Here is a 24088-nt window from a genome sequence, read left to right as displayed (position 1 = left end):
GAAATGTTGGAGGAGGGGACCGGGGGAGGGGAGTGCCGCATACCTTTACAACGGCATCTTTGTTTTTTTCATACAGTGTCTGAAAGTTGTAGATCCCAGGGGACACCAACTTCTCCCCCCACCCCGCCGGCCGGGCACGGTTGCCTCAGACCACCGGCCGAGGCGGTGCGGCGCATGCGAGGCGTTGCAGTCTCCCACTTGCGGCATCGTTTCGGGCAGTGCCTAGCACCAGGAGCCACCCGCCGCGTCGTAGAGTGTGATATTAACAGTGCTGTGGACAGTGGCGGATCCAGAAAATGGCAACGAAGCAGCCTTTCAAAATTATGAGGGATGCATGGTTATAACGGCCATAATCATGCCCGACTGAGGAAAATCCGGCAGTTTTTTTAAAAAAAGTTTGGCCACACTAACCTTGCTACAAGCTGAAGAAACTTCAGATTTTGTCGCCATATGTATAGAACACAACTGCAAAAATGGCGTGCTTATGAAAAGCGCTATTCTAATTCCAAATGTGTAGTAATGATCTCGCGATTTCCCACTTGAGATCTAGATCCACTATATCCGCCACTGAGTGTTGGGTCGCAATAAATGCATCGCTGTATACTAAGGCGATGTTAGAGGCCGGTGCCAGCATGTTTCAGATAATCGCTTGCTCGCATTGTCATGTAATTCCCGCCCGTGAGGTTGACGTCATAGTGATGCCACCTCATCACGAGGAGTTGGCAATCAATTGTTGTTAGCAATCAATCCCCTGAGACGTGGAATATTTTGTTGCATCTTGTCGAATGGTCTTACAAGATCTGAGATAGTTACTCAATTCTGAGCTCAAAATTTTGACGGTGAATTAACGAAGTCATATATAACAAAAGATGATGGTTAAACAAAGCTGTTCTGCGAAATAACGATTGTATATTGATGGCATTCATTGGCTTCGCATATGAAGTTTGAACTCAATGCAGGAAAACAGGAGCTGAAAACCTGTCTTCCTTACATGAAACATTTTTTTGTGAAATCTGGTCGAAAGGTCCTCTGAGATCTTGGAACTTTTGTGTAATCGAGGCATAGGTCTGATTCGAAGCCCTTCAAGGAAATCTCGATATCCAGGAAAGATGTCTCCGAATCAGAGTGTGGCATAAGCGACAAGTGTGCCACAGTCTGGCATAAATAAATTGGAACATGCCATTCACACTGTAAACATAATATAGCTACACGAAGACAGGAAGAATGCCGTCGGTCACCATGTATTATGCATGCTTTCAAAGTCATCGTGACTTTGAAATGGAGAACAAGTGTTTCAAATGGGTGGCTGTTATCACTGAGCATGAACACAGTTTCCACTAATGGAGTGAGTTTACTAATTAGCATTCAAGGTAGCACCGCGAAGTAAATCAACGGTGTCTATGAACCTTACTGAAACGATTAACGGCATCGTCAAGAAGCCAACTTTTGCTTGTGCTGGTAAGCTTATGCAGTGATCAAACAAAGATGCTCCTTGCTACAATTGCCGTGCTAGCTCCTCACAGGCGTAAACTAGATCAAGCAGTGCACGTTTAAAGGATAGCACGCAGAATCAGCGTTCAGAAAACTATCTTGTAGTTAATCGAAAATATGTTGACAGGAACGCCTGTCCAAGGTTTTTCAAGAAGCAGCGTGGCGGAGCGGCCTCTCGGCCACTTTGAACAGCGCGGGTCTAACATGATACTGATGTTTTACTCTTATTTCGTGGATGCCGTGACCACCGTCATGCAGAAAAGAAAGGGAAATAGAGAGCGAGAGATCTACAATGGTTACTATGACACCAACTCTCCCGTCAATGAATGTCTTATGGCATGCCGTTATGCAAAATGTACAAAAGTGTGGACTAAGTTTTAAAAATGCATGCTTAAGTGGCTCTGCCACTGCCCGTAACCAATTGTAGCTCGTACAATTGCAAGAAAACTGCATAGTCTGCCATGCTAGCGGACCTGTCACCCTCTTTGACGCCAACTGGTAATGGTTAGGAATTGTTTAGCAAAGCAAGGTGGCATTACCGCATAAGTGCTGATGATCGGAGGAAATCGATCGCTTCGACTCACCATATTACCCAGGTGTCCTTGCGGAACAAAATCACGGGACACTTTATCTCTGGAAAACGGGAAAAGTAGAAATTACCACACGACCAGCCAGCGTCAGAAACCAAAGTGTCACTGCGACAGCCAACGGCCCAACCAATCGCCGTGGGCTGCCGACAGCCGATGACGTAGGAGTCAGGCGGCCCAACCAATCTCCGTGGGCTTCCGACAACCGGTGACGTAGCAGCGTTCAGGCGGCCCAACCAATCGCCGCGGGCTGTCGACAGTCAGTGACGTAGAAGCGTACAGGCGACCCAACCAATCGCCGCGGGCTGCGACCATAAATGACATAGGAATGGTCAAACGGCCCCGCAACCCGAACCACGCAGCCCGACCGCTTTAGTGGTCGGTATTTGGGGTCGAGCGCTGTTGGAGCAGACGACCTTATGGGACACGCATCCATGTTTGGCGCCCCTCGTACGCACAGGGAGAGCGGAACGGTGCAGACTAATGAACGGTAGGCACGAGGCGATTCGGAAGAGCTGAAGCGCATTACAGACGTTATCGTTACCAACCAAAATTTAAGGGAATGGAGAGCAGTCCATGGGTAACTAAGACGCGCCATGCATGGATGACAATCCCACACCATGATCGCCACAAAGCCGGCTGGGACAGTTGCGCTGCACCAGCTCATCTTCGTGCTGCTGCTGCTTACGGGATTTCGGGTCCATAGCACCAAATGGTGCGTACCTTGTGCTCTCTTGAATGTATGCCTGTTTCAAAGTTATTATTATTGCGAGAAGTGAAGCCAAACTATCAGTTCATGCAAAGCTATTCCCAGCGGCACTATGCCACCAGAAAACGATGCACAGCTCTAGTAATTGTAAGGGATAAATTTTGAAAAAGGCATCACTGTGCTGGCATATACTTTCGCATCCCTTTGCACACCGTCTTCACCAATTTCTAATGTAACTGCGTTAGAATTTGGGCGCTTTTATGAAAGCTCCGTTATACCCACATTCGTGCTACCAAACAGGTAAGACTCATGCTCAAATATCCAGCACACACCATCGCAGATGTAAGTCACACGCAGGTCGCGTTACACTAGGCGTGTATTAAGTATGCATGATTCGTGTCCTCTGCAGCTGTCCTGACCAAAGGCCGTCACACACTGCTCCACCGCATGTAACGGGCCTATGGTCTTCGTCAACAGTCTGGGAATCACCACCGCAGGGGTGGTAAAAGTGTACTTTTTGTCGCCGACCAATTTTTTGGAGGAAAAGCTGTCGCCAGTAGCGATATCATATGACAAAATGGTCATTATATCCATGCCCAGTAACATCAGAAATCAGCCTATCACCGAGAGTCTCTTTCATCGCTGCAATTTTCAGTACCATGCGCATAACCGAAACGATCAGTCATACACTGCCTTTGAACAAATGTCAGGATGAGTGCTGCTGCTGGGAAAGCAGGCACACCTGCTCTAGGCCAATAAGACATACGATATGAGAGAAATAATGAGATAGTCCAATAACAACAGGAGTTTTCTTCCACCCTCGGGACTTGTCGGGGCCTCACGTTTCAGCTCGATCTACGGCTGGATTTGCTTTCCTCAGCCGTAAAAAATAACACGCAGGGCCTCAATAGCCAGGGCAACAGAATACATAGCAGATTCCAAACCAGTAGCAAGCAGCACTGAGAATGACGCCAAATATCGGGGTCTCTACGAGACCACGCCCCCTTATGACCATCACATTTGCGCTTCGTGCCCCATCTTTACCGTCATCAAACTATCCACCATACTCAGGAGTGCTCCAAACCTAGCGCGACATGTTTAGACTGGTGGGCGCCTTTCGCCATGCCCCAACAAGTGATCTATATCGGACTTTGTCAATAACTTCACATCATGCTGCTATCTCTTTCTGAGCAGCATTTTCGTCCTGACGGGAGGGGGAGGGTGGGCGATGTAGCAACCCCCCCCCCCCCCCCTCTTACTGCTTTCTGAGGACACCAATGCGGTATATTGTGCAGTCTTATTCAAATTTTTGGTGGCCTCTGGGTCATCCATTGTACGAGTGATGACACCAAAAAAGTGCCCCTAGCAATTCTGGTTTTAGAAAAACGATGTTTTTTACGACCATCGCAAGACAATTCAAGGCCTGCGGGTGCGGCGAGCGGCAAGCGATGATTCTGCGGACCGCGCGCGGAGAGTCGGCACTGTTATGTGAACGAAACCCTGCATAATATACACATGCTCCAAGCACATAAAACTACACGCTTTTATACTCATAATTGAACAAGGGACATGTCTCTTTATGTTCCATGTCACTTCGCTCCATGGTTCCGTATATATATATATGCACATGCAAAGTTAATGTTTAATTTTCAGGAAAATTTGACCTTCAGCTTGGTTTACTGGGGTCACTAGACTAAAGGAGACACTGGAACAGGAGGCTTCTTACCAATCAAGAGATTTCGCTAAAGATAGGTCACTAATTGTTTGCTTTTGCGAGGCTTTACCTTTCTTACTTTGCAAACGTCACGGAGTCCCCCCCCCCCCTCCTCCACCAGTCAGCGTTACAAAAACAGGCAAGTCGGGGTAAGGATTTAAAGTGTTGGCTGCCATGCTTGTTTATTTATTTTATATCTGCTGTTGTAAAAAATCTTCTGCATTTCAGATCATGGAATCATCAACTGCTACAGCGGAATGCCACATTTCATTACCAACATTCAAACAGTGGTAGAAATCCAATTAGCAAGCCAAAATTGCCCCTTGCATGCAAGTAGCATGCAAATCAAAGGTCATCTGTGATGATTGTCATGTATAATGCAGGAGTATTAATTCAAATTGATATCTGGGGCACTACCCAATATCTACGTTGGGTTGGCCCCCTTAACGCCGATTCCTCCCCCCTCCCTCCACCGACATTTCTAGATGGAAAGTTTCAAAAAGATATGAGAAAAGCTAAGTTTAACACAAAACGATCTTCTCTGGACTCAATTTATTCACCACGATCCATGGGTTGCTATATCCCCTAATCATGCATGAGAATTAGCGCTGCTGCCATTATCCCACCGTCACCACACAAACTATATTGATTTCTGCTAGGCTGCATATAAGGTAGGCTGTCTTCCTTCACAGCCCGTACTTAATTGCATACAGTGATTATACCAATGGTCCCATCAGGACAATTTTACAATTCAATGGTAGCAAAAATTATCATCATCCCACCACCACAAAAATTATATCGATTTCTTCCACCATTATGGGCTGCATATAATGTAGGCTGTCTGCCTTCACAGCTCGTACTTAAATACATACAGTGATTATGTTAATGGCCCGATCAGGACAATTTTACGATTCAGTGTTAGCAAACATAGAAATGAAACATACCATATCTGAATCCATGCAATTTCATACCCACAAGGGCAAGAAAATATGCACATAAATGAGCACTGCAGAATGAATAACTTCCAGAGTTTTTCTGTGACAGTAGGAATGCTATCATCAGGAAACGGCCAACGCTTTCCTCAGAGAAAACCGAATGCCAACCTTTCACTGAGCTCATAGGACAGTTGGACCACAACACCATAAAACCTCCTGCTGTTTGAAGTAAGACTTTTGGTAAGGGGGGGGGGGGGGAGGTGGCAATGAAACATATACCCCCCTCATTGTCTGCATTTCCTACACATCATACTTCTCACTTTCATAGCCTTCCCATATCACATAAATTCTCAGCAACAAGATTCATATAAGCAAAAGGTTGAACTGTGAATAGTTGTTTAAAGGCTATCAAAACATTGATCAAATAATCGCATTTCATGCAGGGGCTCAGCTTTTCAAAAAAGGTTTGGGGGCAGTGAAAAATTATACACTGTACCCCCAAAATATGGATGTCTCCCAGATTAGCACACTTACTTCTTCACAAACTTAAACGCGAGAGTTGGGGCCCTGAATTGAATAAAAAGAAGGAGCACTCCTGATCTGAAAATCTACGTGACTGGTTACCCGTCTCATTCAGGACAAGCGCAAAAATGGCGTAAATTGGCATTTCGAAACTATTGTCACCTCCGGTTATGAGCAGTGTCATCAGACTTCAACATCAAATCCACGGTTTTTTGAAAGGGAAGAAAGCTGGTTACTGTTACTGCTTCAATGAGTCAGCAGCCTATTTGGTGCCTTGAAAAGGCGGTTTGGATAATCACAGGCCAATTTTTGCCTTGATCGGATTATCCAGCCGCGACATACCCTGAACTGTCAATGCCTCTCGTCCCTGAGGACAAGATGTTAAATCACGGCATAGTCAACGAAATGAACAAGGCCAAAAATTATACCCTCCGCGGGCATTCATGACACTGCAATGCGAAACCCACTTGCAAAGTTGCAGTGCACTGGAAGTCACAGCCCACCTGATATCAGTCGCATCGCAACGGTTGAAACACGTCCTTCTGGCCAGATGAATCCCCATATCAAAATATTTTTCTTAGGGGACGAGTGTCTGTCTGGGAGTAACCCGCTGTTAGTGGAACGCATGCGGTGATGAGACGGTGCCGCGGGCTACAAAGTGCCAAATGATCCAGCACCGGCTGGTGGGCACATCTGTGTAGCACCCTTTACAAATATGCAGCAAAATGGATTTTCGAAGAGTACTCAGCTTGCTTTGATTCAAGTCACTATTAGGACTTAACGACGTATTCGACATCTAGGGTCATCTAGCGTCGATACCTCTCACACGATTTGTTACAAGGACGACAACTTTTATATCTTGCTGAGTGTAACATACTATTGCCGAATAATTATTGCTGCATCATAATGATGTACGTCCTGTGGGCTACTCTCCTCGCACGTATCATGGCACGTATGAGATCTTTGGTGTGTACATGTTACGAACGAAGTGGTCAGAAAGTAACCAAGCTTGTGGTCTATACATGTGTGTCAGCCAACCTTGTTCGTGTTCACCACTAACTTCGCTGCCTTTGAGACATGCTTGGGTCAATATGCGCGGCTTACCATGTCAATGACGCACTGTACTGATATTATCTGGCACACTGAGAAATCTATTGCCCGCTGACGTGCTCTGGTGAAAAACCGTAATTGGCGATGCGCAACTCCGGAGTCGGGAAAATGGCAAAAATTGCGCTTTGGGCTGGAAATTCAAAATCCCCCACATAAGTATTTGTGGTAGGAAATACCAGTACCAGGCCTGCAAAGACTCGCCCACATATTACATTCTATGATAAAGTTTCTCGGACATGTGTAGTGTTCGAGTGACCTCAAAGCATGTGCTCCTCTTGCGCAGTTTCATATTTTCGCCGCTTTAAAATAATGTTATTGGTACGCATCAACAATTAGAGCCGCAAGCACGTGCAAGTTGTTGATTCGCTCAAGTGCAAATGGCTGCTTTTCACGAAATCATCATAAGGTAAAATTAATATTCATGCTCAGTCGCATCCGCACATATGTACACAAAAAATCCTGAGTGTCAGCTCAAGTATGCTTGCAGCAGTAAACAGTCCCTGACATTCCATATGGCTGTAAAAACTTCCGGCATGGCTTATGACATGCCTCTCATTCTAGCTTTCCCATTAAGGACGTTCATAGAGACTAAAGGCGTCCCGTGCTTAAGTGTGTCATTGGAAAACTACTGGACCATAGCGTAAAAACAAGCTGATGCTACGAGGGAACAAATAGTGTGCACCGCTCGAGACATTCTTAAGAAGACCGATCACACCATTCACTACACTGACACAGCATGACATGATCCAGTGTCATCACATGTCGTGACGTTGTATATCGAATGTATTGTGGCAGCACAAACACTCATTACCTGTTACTATAAGGTTTACTAACTCCTGATGCATGACAGCCTATGAAAAACCTTAACATTGCCTTAACCTTAAACCTTAGAACATAGCCAGGGATAACCATAACACCCTTGGAGCATTTGTATCAAATTTGGATTAAGTACAGTGAACGAAATACAACTCCCAACTCCACACAGTCCCAGTTGCAAACAGCTATAATGCCGTTCAATCCGAGCTCCACAGAACTCCAGCTCCACACGGCCCAAGATCCGCAGAGCTCCAGCTCCACAGGGTTCCTGTTTCACACAACTCTAATTCAGCGAAGTCCCTGCTTCACACAACTCTAGCTCTGCGACGTCCCTGCTTTACAAAAGTCTGGCTCAGCGAAGTCACTGCTTTACACAATTGTCGCTCCACATGGTCACTGCCCTGTTTCACACAACTGTAGCTCTAAGCAGTCCCAACTCTTCGCCATCCTAACTCTACACAGGCTCCATTCCCCATAGCCACAGCTCCACACAGTCCCAGCTCCATACCGGCCCAACTCTCTTAAGTCCCAACTCCACACAATCCCCACTCCCCACAGTCCTAGCTCCACACAGTCCCAGCCCCACACAGTTTCATCTCCACACAGTCCCAGCCCCATACAGTCCCAGCTCCACACAGTCCCAGCCCCACTCAGTCCCAGCCCCATACAGTTCCAGCTGTACACGATCCCTGCTCCAAGCAGTCCCAGGGCCCGTACAACACCGTCTGCTCACACTCCCAGCTCCATCAGCATCAGCTTCCGCTTACCGGTCGGCAATGCCGCGGGCGTCATTCCCGCGAGCAGCACCTGCACCTTGATGTCCATGCCGGAGTGTTTATCAGAGCGGCAGCACCAGCCGGCCAGGCAAGACCGAAACCTGCCAGCACCAGACCGGTCAGGGGTCAGCACAGGCCGGTCAGGTGTCAGCACGGGTTAACCCCGGCCACCGGTCGCCACCGGTCACCGGTCACCGCCTGTCACGGGTCAGCGCCTGTCACAGGTCAGCGCCAGATCGGGTAATCGCTGCCTGGTAGAGCAAAGTAAAGTATATAATTGCGGTGCAATACTAGAAGTACACTAGATGTGCAATGTTAGCTATGACTTTAGCTCACGATTAACGGTTGGGAGCCCCTAACTGAAGGTAGTATGGCGTAGATGCTACAATGATGAATTCACTTTAACTTAAGAGGTTGTTACGTCGATATGTCTTCAAGACTCGGGAAGAGCTGAACACTGCGTCACACCAATGACATGCGTTAGCTGGCAGAATGCGCTTCATCATATTCCATAGCGAACTTGTAGATAACTTCTGGATTGCTCCCGCCACGAACGCACGACCTCTCTTTCGTGTATCCGGCATTTCAGCTATGGGGCTATTGAGACCAAGTACCACATCTCGAATGGGGAAAAATGGCGTGTCGTGCATAAAAATTCGGCCCGGCAGCAGCTTTCGTCACAACTTTTTTAAACTGTTCTAGGACCCACTTTTAACTCCCATCCATCTCAAAATGTAAGCGATCTCTACGCAGACAATCTTTCACCGCAAATCGCCATTTCATATGGGCGCCTAACATATCTTGCCATGGTTTTTGAACTTGTTTTGCTCTATCAGGATAAATCAGCTCACGCGAAAATGACTTACGATGATAATGCTCCACCAAAACGCTGATTGCTGAGCGGCTGGCGCTGGCCGCCACGCCAACCACAGACGTTCATTTCTAGTGACGTCACTCACACCCCTGAATAGCAGAATACATTCTGACCATCTCATTACAGATGCACCAAGAAAATCGCTGCGGTTTGCGCGTCACTTTTTCTCGCTGTCAAACCAACTTCCATGTCGTTTGTGAGCGAGATTGCTGTGATATTCCCAAGCGCAGTGGCAGAGGGTACGGTAAATATACCAATTAAATCTACTGTATGCACCAAGATAACCCATCGCAAAAATATAATTTGGGACTATTAAGAAAGAAAGCAGGAGCTTAGGGCCGCGTCGAAGTGTTGTTTGCGTCGGTTGGACAATGTAAAATAAATATTTATTTCCCTACTACATGTTGCTGGTCTTGCAGTGGAACACTCCACCGTTGTTGTCAGACATAACTGATCTAGAGGGCCTCGTCTGGGTGTCATTTTGAAACATGCCTAAAGGTGGCATACTCTCTCTGCATAATACCTTCTGATAGAACGTGGATAATTGTCAGAACAAGAACTCCCAATTCCACGTAAAACAATGAAAATTGTGCTACTCTAGAATCAAGTATTTCATGATTGGACACCTTATCGCAACAAGCCTAAGGGGAAAGCAGTCCTCACACAAGCAGCAGCGTGTTATGGTTTGTTTTAGGTTCAACCTCAGCAGATATGAAGGCGTGAAATCATATGTCCCCTCCACAGAAAAATAGCGCAGTAAATATCAACAAGCTGTACCTTATTTGACGGAGCTGACTGACCTTCCGTTCTTCCAGAAGTAGATGAATGGGTTGACCATAGAATGAGACATTGCGAGCCAGTAGAATCCCAGGATCAAGTGCTGAAAACGAGTCACAGTAAAACAAAAGCAAAATGACGTCACGGTGGATGCTTCCTCTGTCAAAAGTCATAACGCAATCGCAGTGTCCATCATATATATATATATATATATATATATATATATATATATATATATATATTGATGCATGTATCACATGCTGAGTTTCTGTCAGTTTGTTCAGTTCCTACATATTAAACTGCATTGATTCCAGTGATATCGGCCGTGTAAATATAACAATTTTTACGCAAAAAAAGAACTGAAGGAGTTGACCGGTTGAGTCTAGATCAGACTAAGAATTGGAACAGTCCTGAGCCGTAGTGACAGCAGGTAGGAGCATTGACATTTAAAGAAGAACGGGCGATGGGGTCAGCGAAGCTGCGCGCGACTGCCTGTCATGCATAGATGCCATATATTTACCATGTATTCATCATGGCTTGTTAGCTGTTCCTGTATGAAAGTCAGCTGTGCAACACATAAAATGACTCGCCCACGAAACACATTACCAAGCCCCGTACCTGGACGTATTTCCGTTGGGCGAGCCATAAGTCGTGGTAGGTGTACACGCATGACACCTGGTGAGGCAGCCACAGGAGAGCGAACGCCACCACCACCACTATGAACTTGCGGGCGATCTGTCGACGAGGCGGGAGGAGACGTCAGGCGGGCGTGGGACGGCATAGGAGATGAGACTGAGACGGACGTGAGACGGCATAAGAGAGGAGACGTGAGACAGGACGTGGATTGATATGAGATATGAGACTGAGATGGACGTGGGACGGCATGATATATGGGACTGAGACGTGTGTCGGACGACGTGAGAGAGGAGACGTGAGCGGACGTGAGACGGCATGAGAGAGAAGACGTCATGCGGGAGTGGGATGGCGTGAGAAATGAAACTGAGACGGACGTGGGACGGCATGAGAGGGGAGACGTGAGACGGACGTGGGACGGCATTAGAGATGAGATGTGAGACGGACGTGGGACGGCATGAGAGATGAGACTGAGACGGACGTGGGACGACATAAGAGACGAGATGTCACCAGACACGGGGAACGAGAACAGTGAGAAGTATGTCACTCGGAACGAGACCGGAGAGACGCAGGTGTGATGGTTGGTGACAGCAGTGAGCCAAAACAGGGTGTTCCGTGTGAAAATGATCACATGGCCCGGTGAGCGGTGGTCACACGGTATGGTGAGCGGCAGGCGCGGTGTGCATTTCTAGACGCTGATTTTACGCGAAACCCGCCGTTGTGTCATCATGACGCACGCCATATTATACGCTAAAAATGCTTCGGAAACTCTTTCTCTAGAAAGAATTCTACGGGAAAAATAACATTAGCGCATGAAAAACAAGCACATATCTAAGTACATGCCGGCAGCTTAAACAGGTTAGGTAAGCTTGAATAAGTAATGGCAAAAACTGTCACTGTAATTTTGTATAGAGATATATGCTGTTTTCAGAGGTAGTTGGTTTGCTTCAGTGTTGCCTTAATTGTTTACAGTGATGGTATGCCTCGAATAGCTTGTATCGGCAATATGCTTCCAAAATTTTAGCTCAGCCTGTCTTCCCTATAAAAAATACATCTAACAAACATCGTCAAAAGTCAGTTCGGATAATCCCAAACAGATCGAAATATTATAAATGCAACTTGTTGGCGAGAAAATCAGAAATACTGGTTGTTGAACTAAACCGTACACTATCGTTTGATGTTAACCTCATCATTCCTGTAACTGTTTTCGCCATGTAAACGGAACTATAAGCCTATTTGTCTCTGATACATGACACATGAGATAAACGGCAGCGAAATTCATGAAAAATCGTCCGGTCTATGAAAGCAACTTGCTTAATTTATTCCAGAACGGTTTTCGTTTCGTTATTCTATACTTATTCGTCATTTTACGTTTGCGGTACTTTATGATTTAGTTCCATGGGACTTAAGTTGGAATTTTCAAATGATGGACACTACATGGCGAGCCAAGAAAATGTATTCCACTGCTACATTTACTGGCTTTCTGCTGTACATGACGACGAGCAGTGGAATGTAATCTTATTTATCTTAAACTTTATGCACTAGAGATTTAACACCAAAAAGGTTGCTGTCTGATAACGTGGCGTGAAAGTGGCATTCCTTATTCAACAGCCACGGTGTCCTTTTTGTCGCAGTGAAACGTTTATAAGACTTTCCATCACTTTGTGAAAAGCACTAGCCTACCGACACTTGCAGCGTCCTGAATTTCGTTGATTCTTTGCGTTGCAGTTTTGTGTGAGACTTTTTCAGTTTTTTTGTGAGACTTCCAGATTTCGAGTATATCCAAGTTTGACTTACTACGGACTATGGCGGTACATTCGTTTATATATATATATATATATATATATATATATATATATATATATATATATATATATATATATATATATATGTTAAGAAGTGCTGCTGTTACGATCCTTTGCCGGGCTGACCTTTCGTCGAGAGCGGATGGCTGAGAGCTCGGCGGTCGTTTTGAAGCCGGTGCTGCCAGGCCTCCACAGCTGGCGGCCTGTAGTGACGTCACATGCACGATGATGAGGTCATACGAGGTCCCTTGCCCGAGTGCCTCGGCAAACATGCGGGTACGGTTTAAATGGCGACATCTACTGGGACCTACGGTCAGCTCTGGACTAGGATCTCCAGATTGTCGAGGCGTGGACGAATTGGTGATTTTAATTGTTGTGCTTCGGTGAAAGGGACACCTGTATAATACACAGGCTTCTTACACGGGTGCTGCCAACTTAAGCGTACTCACCACCTGCGACGATACATCCTTAAATTAATCGCACGGTGAGCATCAAACGAAGCAAAGGGAGGAAGTCCTTAACAAAAACAGACGTTCCTAACTCTCACCATTGGCCCCCGGTTGAAAAACTTACCAATTATCGTGTAGCAAATGGCCATGAACAGCATGGGCAGGATGTAGGTGATACAGAGGAAGACGATGTTGTACCTACAAAACAGACGGCACGTCAGTGACACTTCGACTGTGCACGAAACATTGTTTTGTGACAGCCGTAACGGTAGCGTGTCAGGGCTGCCCAGTGCGAGAGCTTTGAAATGTGCGGAGGCGTCCCCCGTTCAGGGGACGCTCAAGACCGTGGTTCCACCATAATCGTCGTGACACATAAATGTTCGACTGGTGACGGTGAGCACGGCCGGCCGCATGCAGACTCGCACACAGGCAAAACACACGCCTCAAGGGCCGATAGCGTCATGCTTATGCAGTAACACGGCAGAGAAGCTCGTCATGCAACGGGCAGGCCACAAGGGCTTCGTAGGCAGATCATCACCACTATCGCCAGCATAATCATGGCCTTAACACGACGTGAGCTCAGCCACCGTGCGGACCACGTCCACTGCTCCCAAGAAAATAGCCTCAGTAAGTGAGCTGAGTCCCCGCCTGGCCTGTGCGGGCAGGGACTGGGAGGTACTTTTGTTGCGCGCTGCGATGGCCGCCAGCCGGCGCTGTGGAGTAACGCCGGAGCGTGGCAGCCACCTTACCACGGCCCGCCACGGCGCGGCCTAGCGAGCCGCAGTGTGAGTCGGTGCAGTGCTAGCCGAGTCAGTGTTAGGGTTAGCGCTGACTCGCTGCTGACTCGCTGCCGACTCAATGCCGACTACTCACACGTGATCGGCGAAGGAGGTTTGCCGCAGTCCGTCGGGCCAGACCAGAACGCAGCCGCGTACCTCGTCGCCGGAGGGTAGCCTGCTGTCGCAAACGGCCGCACTGTCAGTGGCACTGGAGCGGTCTCAGAATGGCGGGCTGCTTACCACGGATTATTACAGATCATTGAGAATTACTACGGCACAGTACGAGCGTTGATCACAAGTACCTCTGCCATGCAGAACAAGTTGGAGTCGGGTTCGTTAAACGCAGGTACGAGTGTTCGATGACCGCTAGTCTTTTTCAGGAAATGTAATGACTTGTCTTTCACATGTTATCTACGCACAGCATCAGAGATAAAAGAACGCTGGAGAGCCGGAGGGCATTGACCAACGGAGACCAAATTCGTCACATGGGTCCATGCAGCGCTGGAAATGAAATCCACGTCGCGTGAAGAAGCGTGTGGATTTAGGCAAAGTGCAAAATGCCGAGAGTTGGCAAGATTTTTGCAAGTAAAAAAATATCCACGCTGGGTGTGTAGAGGTCTTGGGGATTTGACAGCTCATATTTCTGTAGTGACTTTTCAAGACCTACCATTGTTCAGAACACGAAATATTAATCGATAGTTTGCTGTGGCTTGCATCATATAGATGGCCAGTGGATTGCATATGTGTAGGGATGAAGGGGAGTCTTCCACATTTTTTTTAGGTTTTGAACCGAGATAGCTAGTTTGATGTTCATTCAGATCAGTCCACAGCCCTTCCTTCCTACGGTTTTTCGAACACAGGTCGAAAAAAGACGCCAGCCAAAAGCAAACGCCAGTAGCAGCACGAAATGATCAGCACCTGCAGATCTCTGAATTTGGCATACTTCGTGGAAATTCCAAGGTTTGATCTACCCAGATCAGTGACCTAAGGAACGTCAAAAAGACCAACTTCCCAAAAACTGACCACATAACTTTTTGTGGGTCATTTTGGTGCAGTTCACATCTCTGTCCTCCGTAAGTCCTAAACCCCTCTAATTTCTGATCAACACGCTCGTAAAGATGTGCAGACAATTTTGTCCAAACTGTTTCAATGTCACCCACGACACCGTAATAAAGTGATTCAAATCCTACCATTTCATTAGCCACACGCGATCAAGGCCAAGACAAAATAATTGTCGAGTCGTTCATATCTGGCGTTCTGGAACACAATTTCCAGGTCTAACGGCCTTCAGCTGGGTCTTAATCAATGTTGTGTAACGTACGACGACGATGCTGTATTTAGAAACACATCTTTTAGTCAGAAATTGTGCTGTCTAGAGAAGTTTTTTACTTAAGACCATACCAAAAATTATAAGTAAACTTAGCATATCTGATGGGTGCTTCAATACCTCCTAATGTGGAGCATTTTCTTCAAGTAAAGCGCCACAACCGAATATGTGAACGCAAGTAAACACATAAAAGGAGCCAAAGCATCCGCACATCTCGACAGTTGGTTTCTGCAAACATCGCATCGATTACCACCCCACCTATTGACACGTTGAAGTACTACAGATGTGTTGGCTCGTCCGCTACGGTGGGAATTTTTCCCGGCCAGTTTGCAAGCCGTTCCGCAGTCGTACAAGCGTTCCATGACGCAATCAAGCGATGAGGTTTTGAGGAACATAGTTACTAACTGATGACATGGTTTTCTAGATCAGTCTTTTGCACTTGGAAGTGCAAAAAAGTGCATACCAATGGTAAGAAACTGGCCCATTTCATGCCATCTGATGCTTGATTCAATATCATGGAACATGAACAATAACTTTAAGCCCCATTTAAGCTCCATACAAAGTGAGCAGGATGTGCTGGACGGCAAACAAAATTTGACGAAAAAGAACAAGAGCAAGACAAAATGTGGGGAACAGTGCAATTAAATCAAATTACATGAGTGTCAAATGCAGCAAAAAGCGCGTTAATTTTTTCGACCCTTTAACGTCATACCTACACAAAAAAGCGTCTGTTGTGACCTATCCCACGCTTCCCCTACCCAAAGTAACCCGAGCAGCGCGAGAGTAAATGCATCTGTAACAGAAACCGCTACTTCTATGAAACGTTGGCGGTATCTGTTGATGCCTATCGCTGCCAGTGTAGTATTGCTGTCACTGGAGCTTGATGGCATGCGGACGAAGTGCTCTTAATAAAAGTACAACAATGCATACCACCCAGTGATGGAGGTATGGGTGAGAACCTGCCGCCACTCCTGGACTTTCTGGACCGTATGAACGTTCCCAGTACCCTGCGTCGCGAGTTTTCCTCCCAATACCCTGCGTCGCGAGTTTTCTCAGCATTTCAGGTGGACATTCCTACCTTGTACTGATTGTCAGGCGTGCGTACCAGGCCAAGTAACTCGCATTGAGAGAAGCATTGATACCAGACTTGTCGAAGGATAATGCACTGACAGGGTGCTAAAGCCCGTTATTAAGCGCATAGCAGCCCTTCGTTGCACATAATAGACATATTGGTTATCGTCAATCACAGCGATTTTATTATTTGTTATGTTTCATGCGAACTGCTTGTATTGTCGGATTCCTCAGATGAGCATCCACACTTAATATGATTTGCTGTCCTGGTGAAACCCTGGTGACACCACCGATCGTGAAATCCCCAGTCAGCGGCAGAATTCGGCCGAGCGGAAAAGTGCAACGTACCGAAATGCTCGCTACAGTACGACCTGTCCATCAATATCACTGATCTTTAGTGCGACCACTATCATCGGCACGCGGGTGGTGGTGCCAGTCAGTTGCAGCTTTGCAGTACTCAAAGCGTCTTGAGGCCCATCCCCCCAGTAGGGTGAACTGGTAATCGGGATGCTCTGACAAACTGAGCTATCGGGGCAGGCTTCCTTGGCTTTCTTTCTTCATTAAGTAGAATTATTCCATAAGCTATCTTAATCCCCGTACATTGATAACACAATTTACTCCTCACGCACATCATTACAATTCTCGCGGGCATCATACGCCAAGGTTGAACTGCATTCGATTGATGAACATTTCACCAGCAGCACCAAAAACCTGTCGAACCCCAAATTGACTGGATCCGTGATGGACAATTCGTTCAAATCGTGCGAGCGTTGCGCACAGCCGGGTGGCTTGTGGAGCTTTGCAACGGAGAAATGCGCTCATCTTAAGAGCAACTGATAACTACTGCGACTCAAAACTTGTTACTCAGACGCTACGCCGCCAGTATTGCGGCCTAAGGGAACTCGTGAATCTCCTCCCCCCCCCCCCCCCGTTAGGTTTGAGCGCAGTTTGCACCACGGCACTGCCGAAAATAATTCCGAATGGTATCTTTACGACTGCACCCTTACGACTGTGCCCCGACGGCCCCTCTATGATCGTAGCACAACCTCGCGAATGCATCACGACATCCTTAGGTTTGCACCCCGACGGAACTCTTACGATGGCGCCCTTATGACTGTACCATGAAGACACCCTTTACGACTGCATCGCCACGACTGCACAACGACATCATTACGACTGCACCTCGACTGCACCCTTAGGACTGCATCCCGACTGCACCCTTACGACCATACCCCTACTGCACCCTTACGACCACATCCTGACTGCACCCTTACGACTGTACCCCGACGGCACCTTTACGATCGTACCACGACAACCTTACGACTGCACCATGACGACACCCTAACGGCTGCAGTGCGCTCACCGGTGCGTGACGATGTCCGAGTAGAGCAGGTGTGGCACCGACAGGCAGCCACTGCACACCCAGATGAGAATGATGCAGCCGACCACCTCGTCGCGTCGGATCTTGCGGTGCAGCGGCCGCACGATCACCATGTATCTGCAGGCCAGCCCCAGAGTCGTGACGCCTCCACCGACACACTGCCGTCACGCTGCGAGTCACGACCAGCTGAGCGTCACGCCCGCAAGTGGCGGACCGTGTGGTCCTCGGAAGGACCGCGGACCGCGGCCCCCGGAAGTGGGCCGGAAGCTGGCGGCGAATGGGACCTGCCGCCAATTGGCGCACGTGGATCCTCGCAGGTGTGAGATGGAGACTGTTAACTCAAAATCACCGCCTGCGGCTGGTCATGAGTCGCAGAATTACAGCCATGAAACGGGCCACCGGCCGCTTCGCCACTAGCCACGGCCCGCCGCTTGCGTGGTGATCTTTGTTACACATGCGACACGTCAAACATAATTTCGGAAATCTATGGGTACTGTCGTTTCACAGGGCTTCTCTAGCTTGTTTACATTTCTCGCCAGTAATGTGCGGTTTGGAACGAATCTGCCAGGGGTTAAAGTCCGAGGGTCGTGTGATAGCGGGTTATCTTTCCATGCATCGCCCGTATATCTTATGCCACATGGCACACGGTTTAAGTGACATGCTCTCCGTCCCCTAGGCAAATCCCATTCCTTTAGACACATGCGAGCAGAGAAGTGTCAGCCTTTCGCGCTGGATGACGGACTGGCGTCTGTGCATGCAGTGCCCATGCAGCTTGGGGTATGCACTAGGGAGTGTTGCTAATACCCACACATGTCTCTGCACAATGTAGAAGCACATTTGGTGTCAAGTTCATGCAGTGGTAATTCAGATCACCAACCCATTGAGAGGTGGTAACCTCACATTTCAGGGGGATGAGGTGCTCACATGCATAGGATCTGCAATGCTGCGTGTAATGCGAACCCGTCAGGGATAAATTCCTTGCCAAAGCACGATTCTGACTGAATGCCAGTGAAGCGCAGTCACGAACGTAGATGAGACAGCAGTATTAGCCTTACCCCTCGGAGAAAAACCAGCAGAATGGACATATGGTTGGGTTGATATTTCGGCAACATGCCTTATCGAAACAATAGCAAAAGTCATAGAGACTTACTCACTGTAGAAACTTTTGCTATCATTCCGATAAAGTCCTGTTGCTGAAGTATCAACCCAACGTTATCTCCATTCTTGTTTTTTTCTCCGAGGAATAAGACTAATGCTGCTGTCTTATCTATGTGAATAATGTTCCTCGCAAATGCACTGAACAACTTGCGATCACGTACGCCTCAAGCTCACTGCCAGCAGTGACCGAAGCGTGGCTCCCATCAGTGGTTTTGAAAAGCGGCGCTCTTCGCACCTCTTTCACAGTTTCGGGGCGCAGCTTTGTACGTTTTTGTGTTGGCTGCATACCCATTCCCGCGCTTCCCGGCGGGCGTTCGTCTATGGTGGACATGTGACACCTTTCAGATGAAACAACTTACTAGGAAACATTGCCCGAAAATATCTGGCGCTGGCGTGCTGAGCTGGACGCGTTGGTGGCCTTATCATGCAGTGATTTTACGTTTATGATAGGAAAACATCGTGGACCCTGGACCTGCATCACGAACATTCCGTTAACACCTTACTCCCGGCAGATCATCCATCTCTGAACTCAGACGTCGCCACGCAGAGCTGCATTTCAGCTCGGTATCCGGCAACCCCGCCGCGGTCGCGTGGACCGATCCCCCTCGTTGTGCAGCCTCCTGACCCCGCCGCGGTCGTGTGGACCGCTCCTCCCGTCACACGGCCTCCTGACCCCGCCGCGGTCACGTCCCGTCGCGCAGCCTCCCGCCCCCGCCGCGGTCGCGTGGACCGACCCTCCCCCGTCACACGGCCTCCTGAACCCGCCGCGGTCATGTGGACCAATCCTCCCCGTCACACGGCCTCCTGACCCCCCGCGGTCACGTCCCGTCGCACAGCCTCCCGCCCCCGCCACGGTCGCGTGGACCGGTCCTCCCCCGTCGCGCAGCCTCCCGCCCCCGCCGCGGCCACGTGGACCGATCCTCCCCCGTCGTGCAGCCTCCCGACCCCGCCGCGGTCGCGTGGACCGATCCTCTCCCGTCACACGGCCTCCTGACCCAGCCGCGGTCACGTCCCGTCACACAGCTTCCTGACCCCGCCGCGGTCACGTGGACCGCTCCTCCCGTCACACGGCCTCCTGACCCCGCCGCGGTCGCGTGGGCCGATCCTTCCCCGTCGCGCAGGCTCCTGACATCGCCGCGGTCGCGTGGACCGGTCCTCCCCCGTCGCACAGCCTGCCGACTTCGCCGGGAACCTGCCGACATGTATCATTATCATCGCACGCAGCGTCCACATAACACGGCCACACCGGAAATAAAGTCCACCTTTCTATCGAGACAGCGACGAGGCTGAAGACGCTGGCTGTGACCGTCAGGCTGGACACGAAGTTGCTGATGATGCAGAAGGGCAGGCCAAACCGCCAGTCGGCGTACACCACGTAGATGAAGTTGAAGGTACAGTTCAGGCTGATCATGAGCAGGTTGGCGACGCTGAGGTTGGCCAGGAAGCAGTTGGTGGCTGTTCGCATGTGACGGTGAGCTGGAACACAAATGGGTCGAACTCAGGCAGGTTTGTTCTGGTTTGGTTAGGTTTGGTTCTGGTTTGGCACTCTGACGACCGGAGGCGTATGCTGCCACTTCATGCTTGGACTAAAACACTCACGCCACGTACTTACCATAGGGTGTTTGACAAAGGTTCCATTCTTTAATAGCTACGAAAAAGCAACTTTAAAGTTTGAGAGGCACGGCTTGCTGGTTTATCTTCACCCTCACCCTACAAATGTTTTGTTTTCAGAATTTGGAGGGGCTTTGATAAAGGACATTTTGACGGGAACAAATATGATCAAACACATAGCAATGCCAATATTTGTGACATTCGACACACGTCGAGTGGAACAGCTCTTGCGCACAAGAGCTATTGTTCATTTTGACTTGTAACTAATATCTAAAATATAGCCGTTTAAGTGCAGCGGATCATCTTTTTACGACGGCGTTTTATCCACGTTCGTCCTACGTGGGGCCCACAGAAGAGGCCACCGGCACGCTTTTCCGTTGGCTGCAACCCCCACTCATGCGCTTTTGAGTGCACTTCTTTCGACGGCAGTCGGGCGATATTCGTCCAGTAAACTTCGATCCGCATTAAATAATTTACTCAAAAGCCTTGGCCCACCAAAAAATTTGTTGACGTGCTAAATATTACAATACTTCAACTTAACACGCGCCCGGGCGGCCAGTCCCAATAGCCTTCGCTCCGGTGGGGGTCAATTTGACCCCTGCCTGAGATCTAAGGAACTAAGAGAGCTAGGGACAACAAGCTTACAGGACGCGTTGGCCTGTACCTGAGCTCACTTAGGTCGGAGTTTGTAGCTCATAGGTTATGACCTTCCGGTCAAATAGCGTCAAACAAGGCCAAACTCCAAGTTGGTCTCCAAAGTGTTCCCAAAACCTGTTCTAGGAAAAAGGTCATATACTCATTTAATGTCAGTGATCTTGTTTGACCTTTTGAATGTCATGGTGACCTAAGTCACACAAGGCTGTTTTTAGTTTTGCAGTTGAGTAAGCGACGCAGATTACTCCTGGCAGTACGTTCCTATAAGCAAAATGTTGACCTGGGTCATTTTACCTTGCATAATCTGCACTGCACATATGTGTGGTTAGTTGGTCCGATGAGATCCCTCCCTTTTAAATATCGCGGTCAAAGTGTCCCACAATACTCTTAAAACAGATAGTGCCATACGCCTACAAGGTCAAATTAATAAAGCTTTCAGAAGTAATTGCGGTCAGCCAATCATATAGAGTACTGATAGCGATTGAAAATAGATTAGATAATTAGGTCAGGTTCTACAAGGAAAGGGCGTATCGGTGGCTTGCAGAAACAACTCACTAACATGACTGTAGGTCTTAGCGGCGGCTAGGTAGCCCGCACGTCCTACTATCCAAGCACAAACACCCGCCCCTTGTCTGGCAAGAGGCTCACCTCTTGGGGCGACTCCCATCCGCCTCGCGAGAAAATCCGCGGGCTCTTCGCGAGGAGACTCGCATCTTACCCGACACGGAGAAGCACCAATACCCAATGCGATTGGCGAAGCGCCACTTAATCAGCGAAACGTCTGCAGCCCGGAGAAGCACTACTGACTCGACACACGTCCCTGTAACAGTCTAGCGAGCGCATGAGGCGACGGCTGGCTGCGCGCGAAGCGCCGTGCCTCGTCGGCGAAGCGACGCCTTACTCAGAATGATGGCGCAGACCAGGCTGTTGCCGGCGATGGCGATGACGAGCATGGCCCCGAAGGCGACGGCCCAGCCGAGCGCTGCCCACGACGCCATGGCGAAGCCGTCCGGCCGGGCGCCAGCCTGCGCGCCGAAGTTGTGCTCCAGTAGGAGCCGCAGCTGCCATATGTCCGAAGAAGCCTCGAGCATCGCGACACGACGTCCTCCTGCGGGTGAACAGTGGGGCGTGAGTCCCCTCTGCTCTGCTGAAGGCGGTGCCCTGCGCCACTCAAAGGGCGCCGAGGGGCGTCGTCAGATGAATTCTGGCCCAGCGGCTGTGTGTTTGGCGAGCACGTAAGATAAACCGGCATGAGAGGTACGCAGCGAGTGGTCAGGGGAATACAGAACTATTCGCAACAGCGTAACGACTTCTGTTGACTTTGTGACCTCTGCCAGGCCCTCACATTCTGAAGTCCGAAGTGCCGTCGCCTTGCCGGGTCCACAGACATGCGGGCAGGAAAAGGAAGTGGGGGGGGGGGGGGGGGGGGCTGTCTGAGCGGGCACTATGCGGTTCAGATGGGAGATAGGAGCGCGCGGGTTCAGTTCGTCTCGAACCACACCACACACAAACGCAGGTGTAGAGTACTACACGTGAATATTCCGTTCTACTAAAGCGTATCAGCCATTTGGCGCATCAAAAGACACGGTTTGTTTTCACAGCGGAAAAGCGGAAATTCAATGACCACGAGGTGCTGAATAAAATTAAGAATGCCAACAAATGCCTCCCGGCCTCCATCGCTGCATCAGGGTGAGAACCAGGGGAGATGGGATAGTGGACATGGGCGTGCATTTTCCGGACTGATCAAAACGTAAGCCTATGTGACCTCAGTTCACAAGTCTCAAGTTCTCAAGTCTCATGAGAACTTTCAACTCATAAAACGGTTCTCTTCATTCATATATCTCCATGAGGATATGAATATAATAATTAAAATGGTTCACTGAAGAGATGCAGCAGAAGCCATGGGTAAGGGGCCTGAGCGTATTAACAGCATGTAACTCTGTTTCTTCTAGAAGCTCTGGGTATGGAAGCTGACCGTAATTGAGACATGTTGTAGCTCCGTTTCTTCTACAAGGGGCAAGACACCTTCCCTGGAAGTGGCACTTTTGCAAACCTAACATATCACGACTGTCACTTTTGCAGGTTGTCGTTAGTTGTGACGCTGCCAACGACAACGCGCACTTCAGTGCGCTCGCTTTCCATGGCGCACAAGAAAGCACATGTTGAAGTCAACACTTGGCGGAATTCCAACAGTGCATAAAAAATCAATAAAAAGAGATAACCACGAAACTAGTAGAAAGGCGTTTAACAAACGTTATACCTTTAACCGTAACTTATTTTTGGAAGACACGTATCCTTCATGGACACGCGTAGAGCACACGGTATACTCTTATCGCTATGAGATGTGTTTACGAACGCACTGTGCGTGAGGACGCTTCCAGTTTACCCACTTGTAGAACACATTATCATATAACTAGCCTGGAACAAACGCGCCTACATTCTCTATCATCTATATGTCTACATGATTTTTACTAGATACAAAAAAATAGTCACCTTTAGCTCATTTTTGCACCTTTATGAAGCTCCAGTGGACGAGAACAGCTCAGTTATTTCGCATTACAGCGTCGTTTTTTACTTTACCTCCTGGTATAAAGAAGGTTGTTAGCTGAGAATGGGAACTTTAAACTTATAATAGTTATTGTTAGCATGCTCAAGTAGACGTCAAACAAATTGTACGTAGAATTTGGGCATGCAGGTAGACGTGATACGAAAAAATGTCTCCCGATGCGTAAGTAACCATGCAACATCAACCGTCAACAGAGCTCGGTACTTTAAAGGTAGCATTTCACATTTGATGATGTTGAGGCAAGCATCAGATGTAATGAGACAAGGTCACTTATTACTTTGGGTGTGCTTTTTAAGTGGAAAAGACTGCTCTAGACAGCACAGTTCTCTGGCAAATATACATC

General features: G+C 48.4%; 1 protein-coding gene across 1 annotated transcript; it reads right to left on the bottom strand.

Moving 5' to 3' along the window:
- Positions 1 to 8613: 8613 nt before the first annotated feature.
- LOC119102733 (tachykinin-like peptides receptor 86C) lies at positions 8614 to 22270 on the bottom strand. Its single transcript, XM_037226192.1, has 8 exons — positions 22081 to 22270; positions 20177 to 20369; positions 17739 to 17873; positions 14072 to 14155; positions 13297 to 13396; positions 10930 to 11046; positions 10335 to 10414; positions 8614 to 8761 (listed from the first exon to the last, which is right to left on the bottom strand). The coding sequence occupies exons 1-8, from the start codon at positions 22268 to 22270 to the stop codon at positions 8614 to 8616; spliced, it is 1047 nt and encodes a 348-aa protein (XP_037082087.1).
- Positions 22271 to 24088: the final 1818 nt, after the last annotated feature.

This window comes from Pollicipes pollicipes, unplaced genomic scaffold (assembly GCF_011947565.3).
Source record: "Pollicipes pollicipes isolate AB1234 unplaced genomic scaffold, Ppol_2.1 Scaffold_5724;HRSCAF=6776_pilon_pilon_pilon, whole genome shotgun sequence".
Classification (NCBI taxonomy): Eukaryota; Metazoa; Arthropoda; class Thecostraca; order Pollicipedomorpha; family Pollicipedidae; genus Pollicipes; species Pollicipes pollicipes.
This window is presented reverse-complemented; position numbering and strand designations above follow the sequence as displayed.

Coding starts and splice junctions, on each gene's coding strand:
- LOC119102733 (XM_037226192.1), bottom strand. CDS start 22,270: ATGCTCGAGGCTTCTTCGGACATATGGCAGCTGCGGCTCCTACTGGAG. Junction 13,397..14,071: donor ACCTCCTTCGCCGATCACGT/GTGAGTAGTCGG, acceptor TCTGTTTTGTAG/GTACAACATCGTCTTCCTCT. Junction 10,415..10,929: donor CCCAACGGAAATACGTCCAG/GTACGGGGCTTG, acceptor ACTCGTTTTCAG/CACTTGATCCTGGGATTCTA.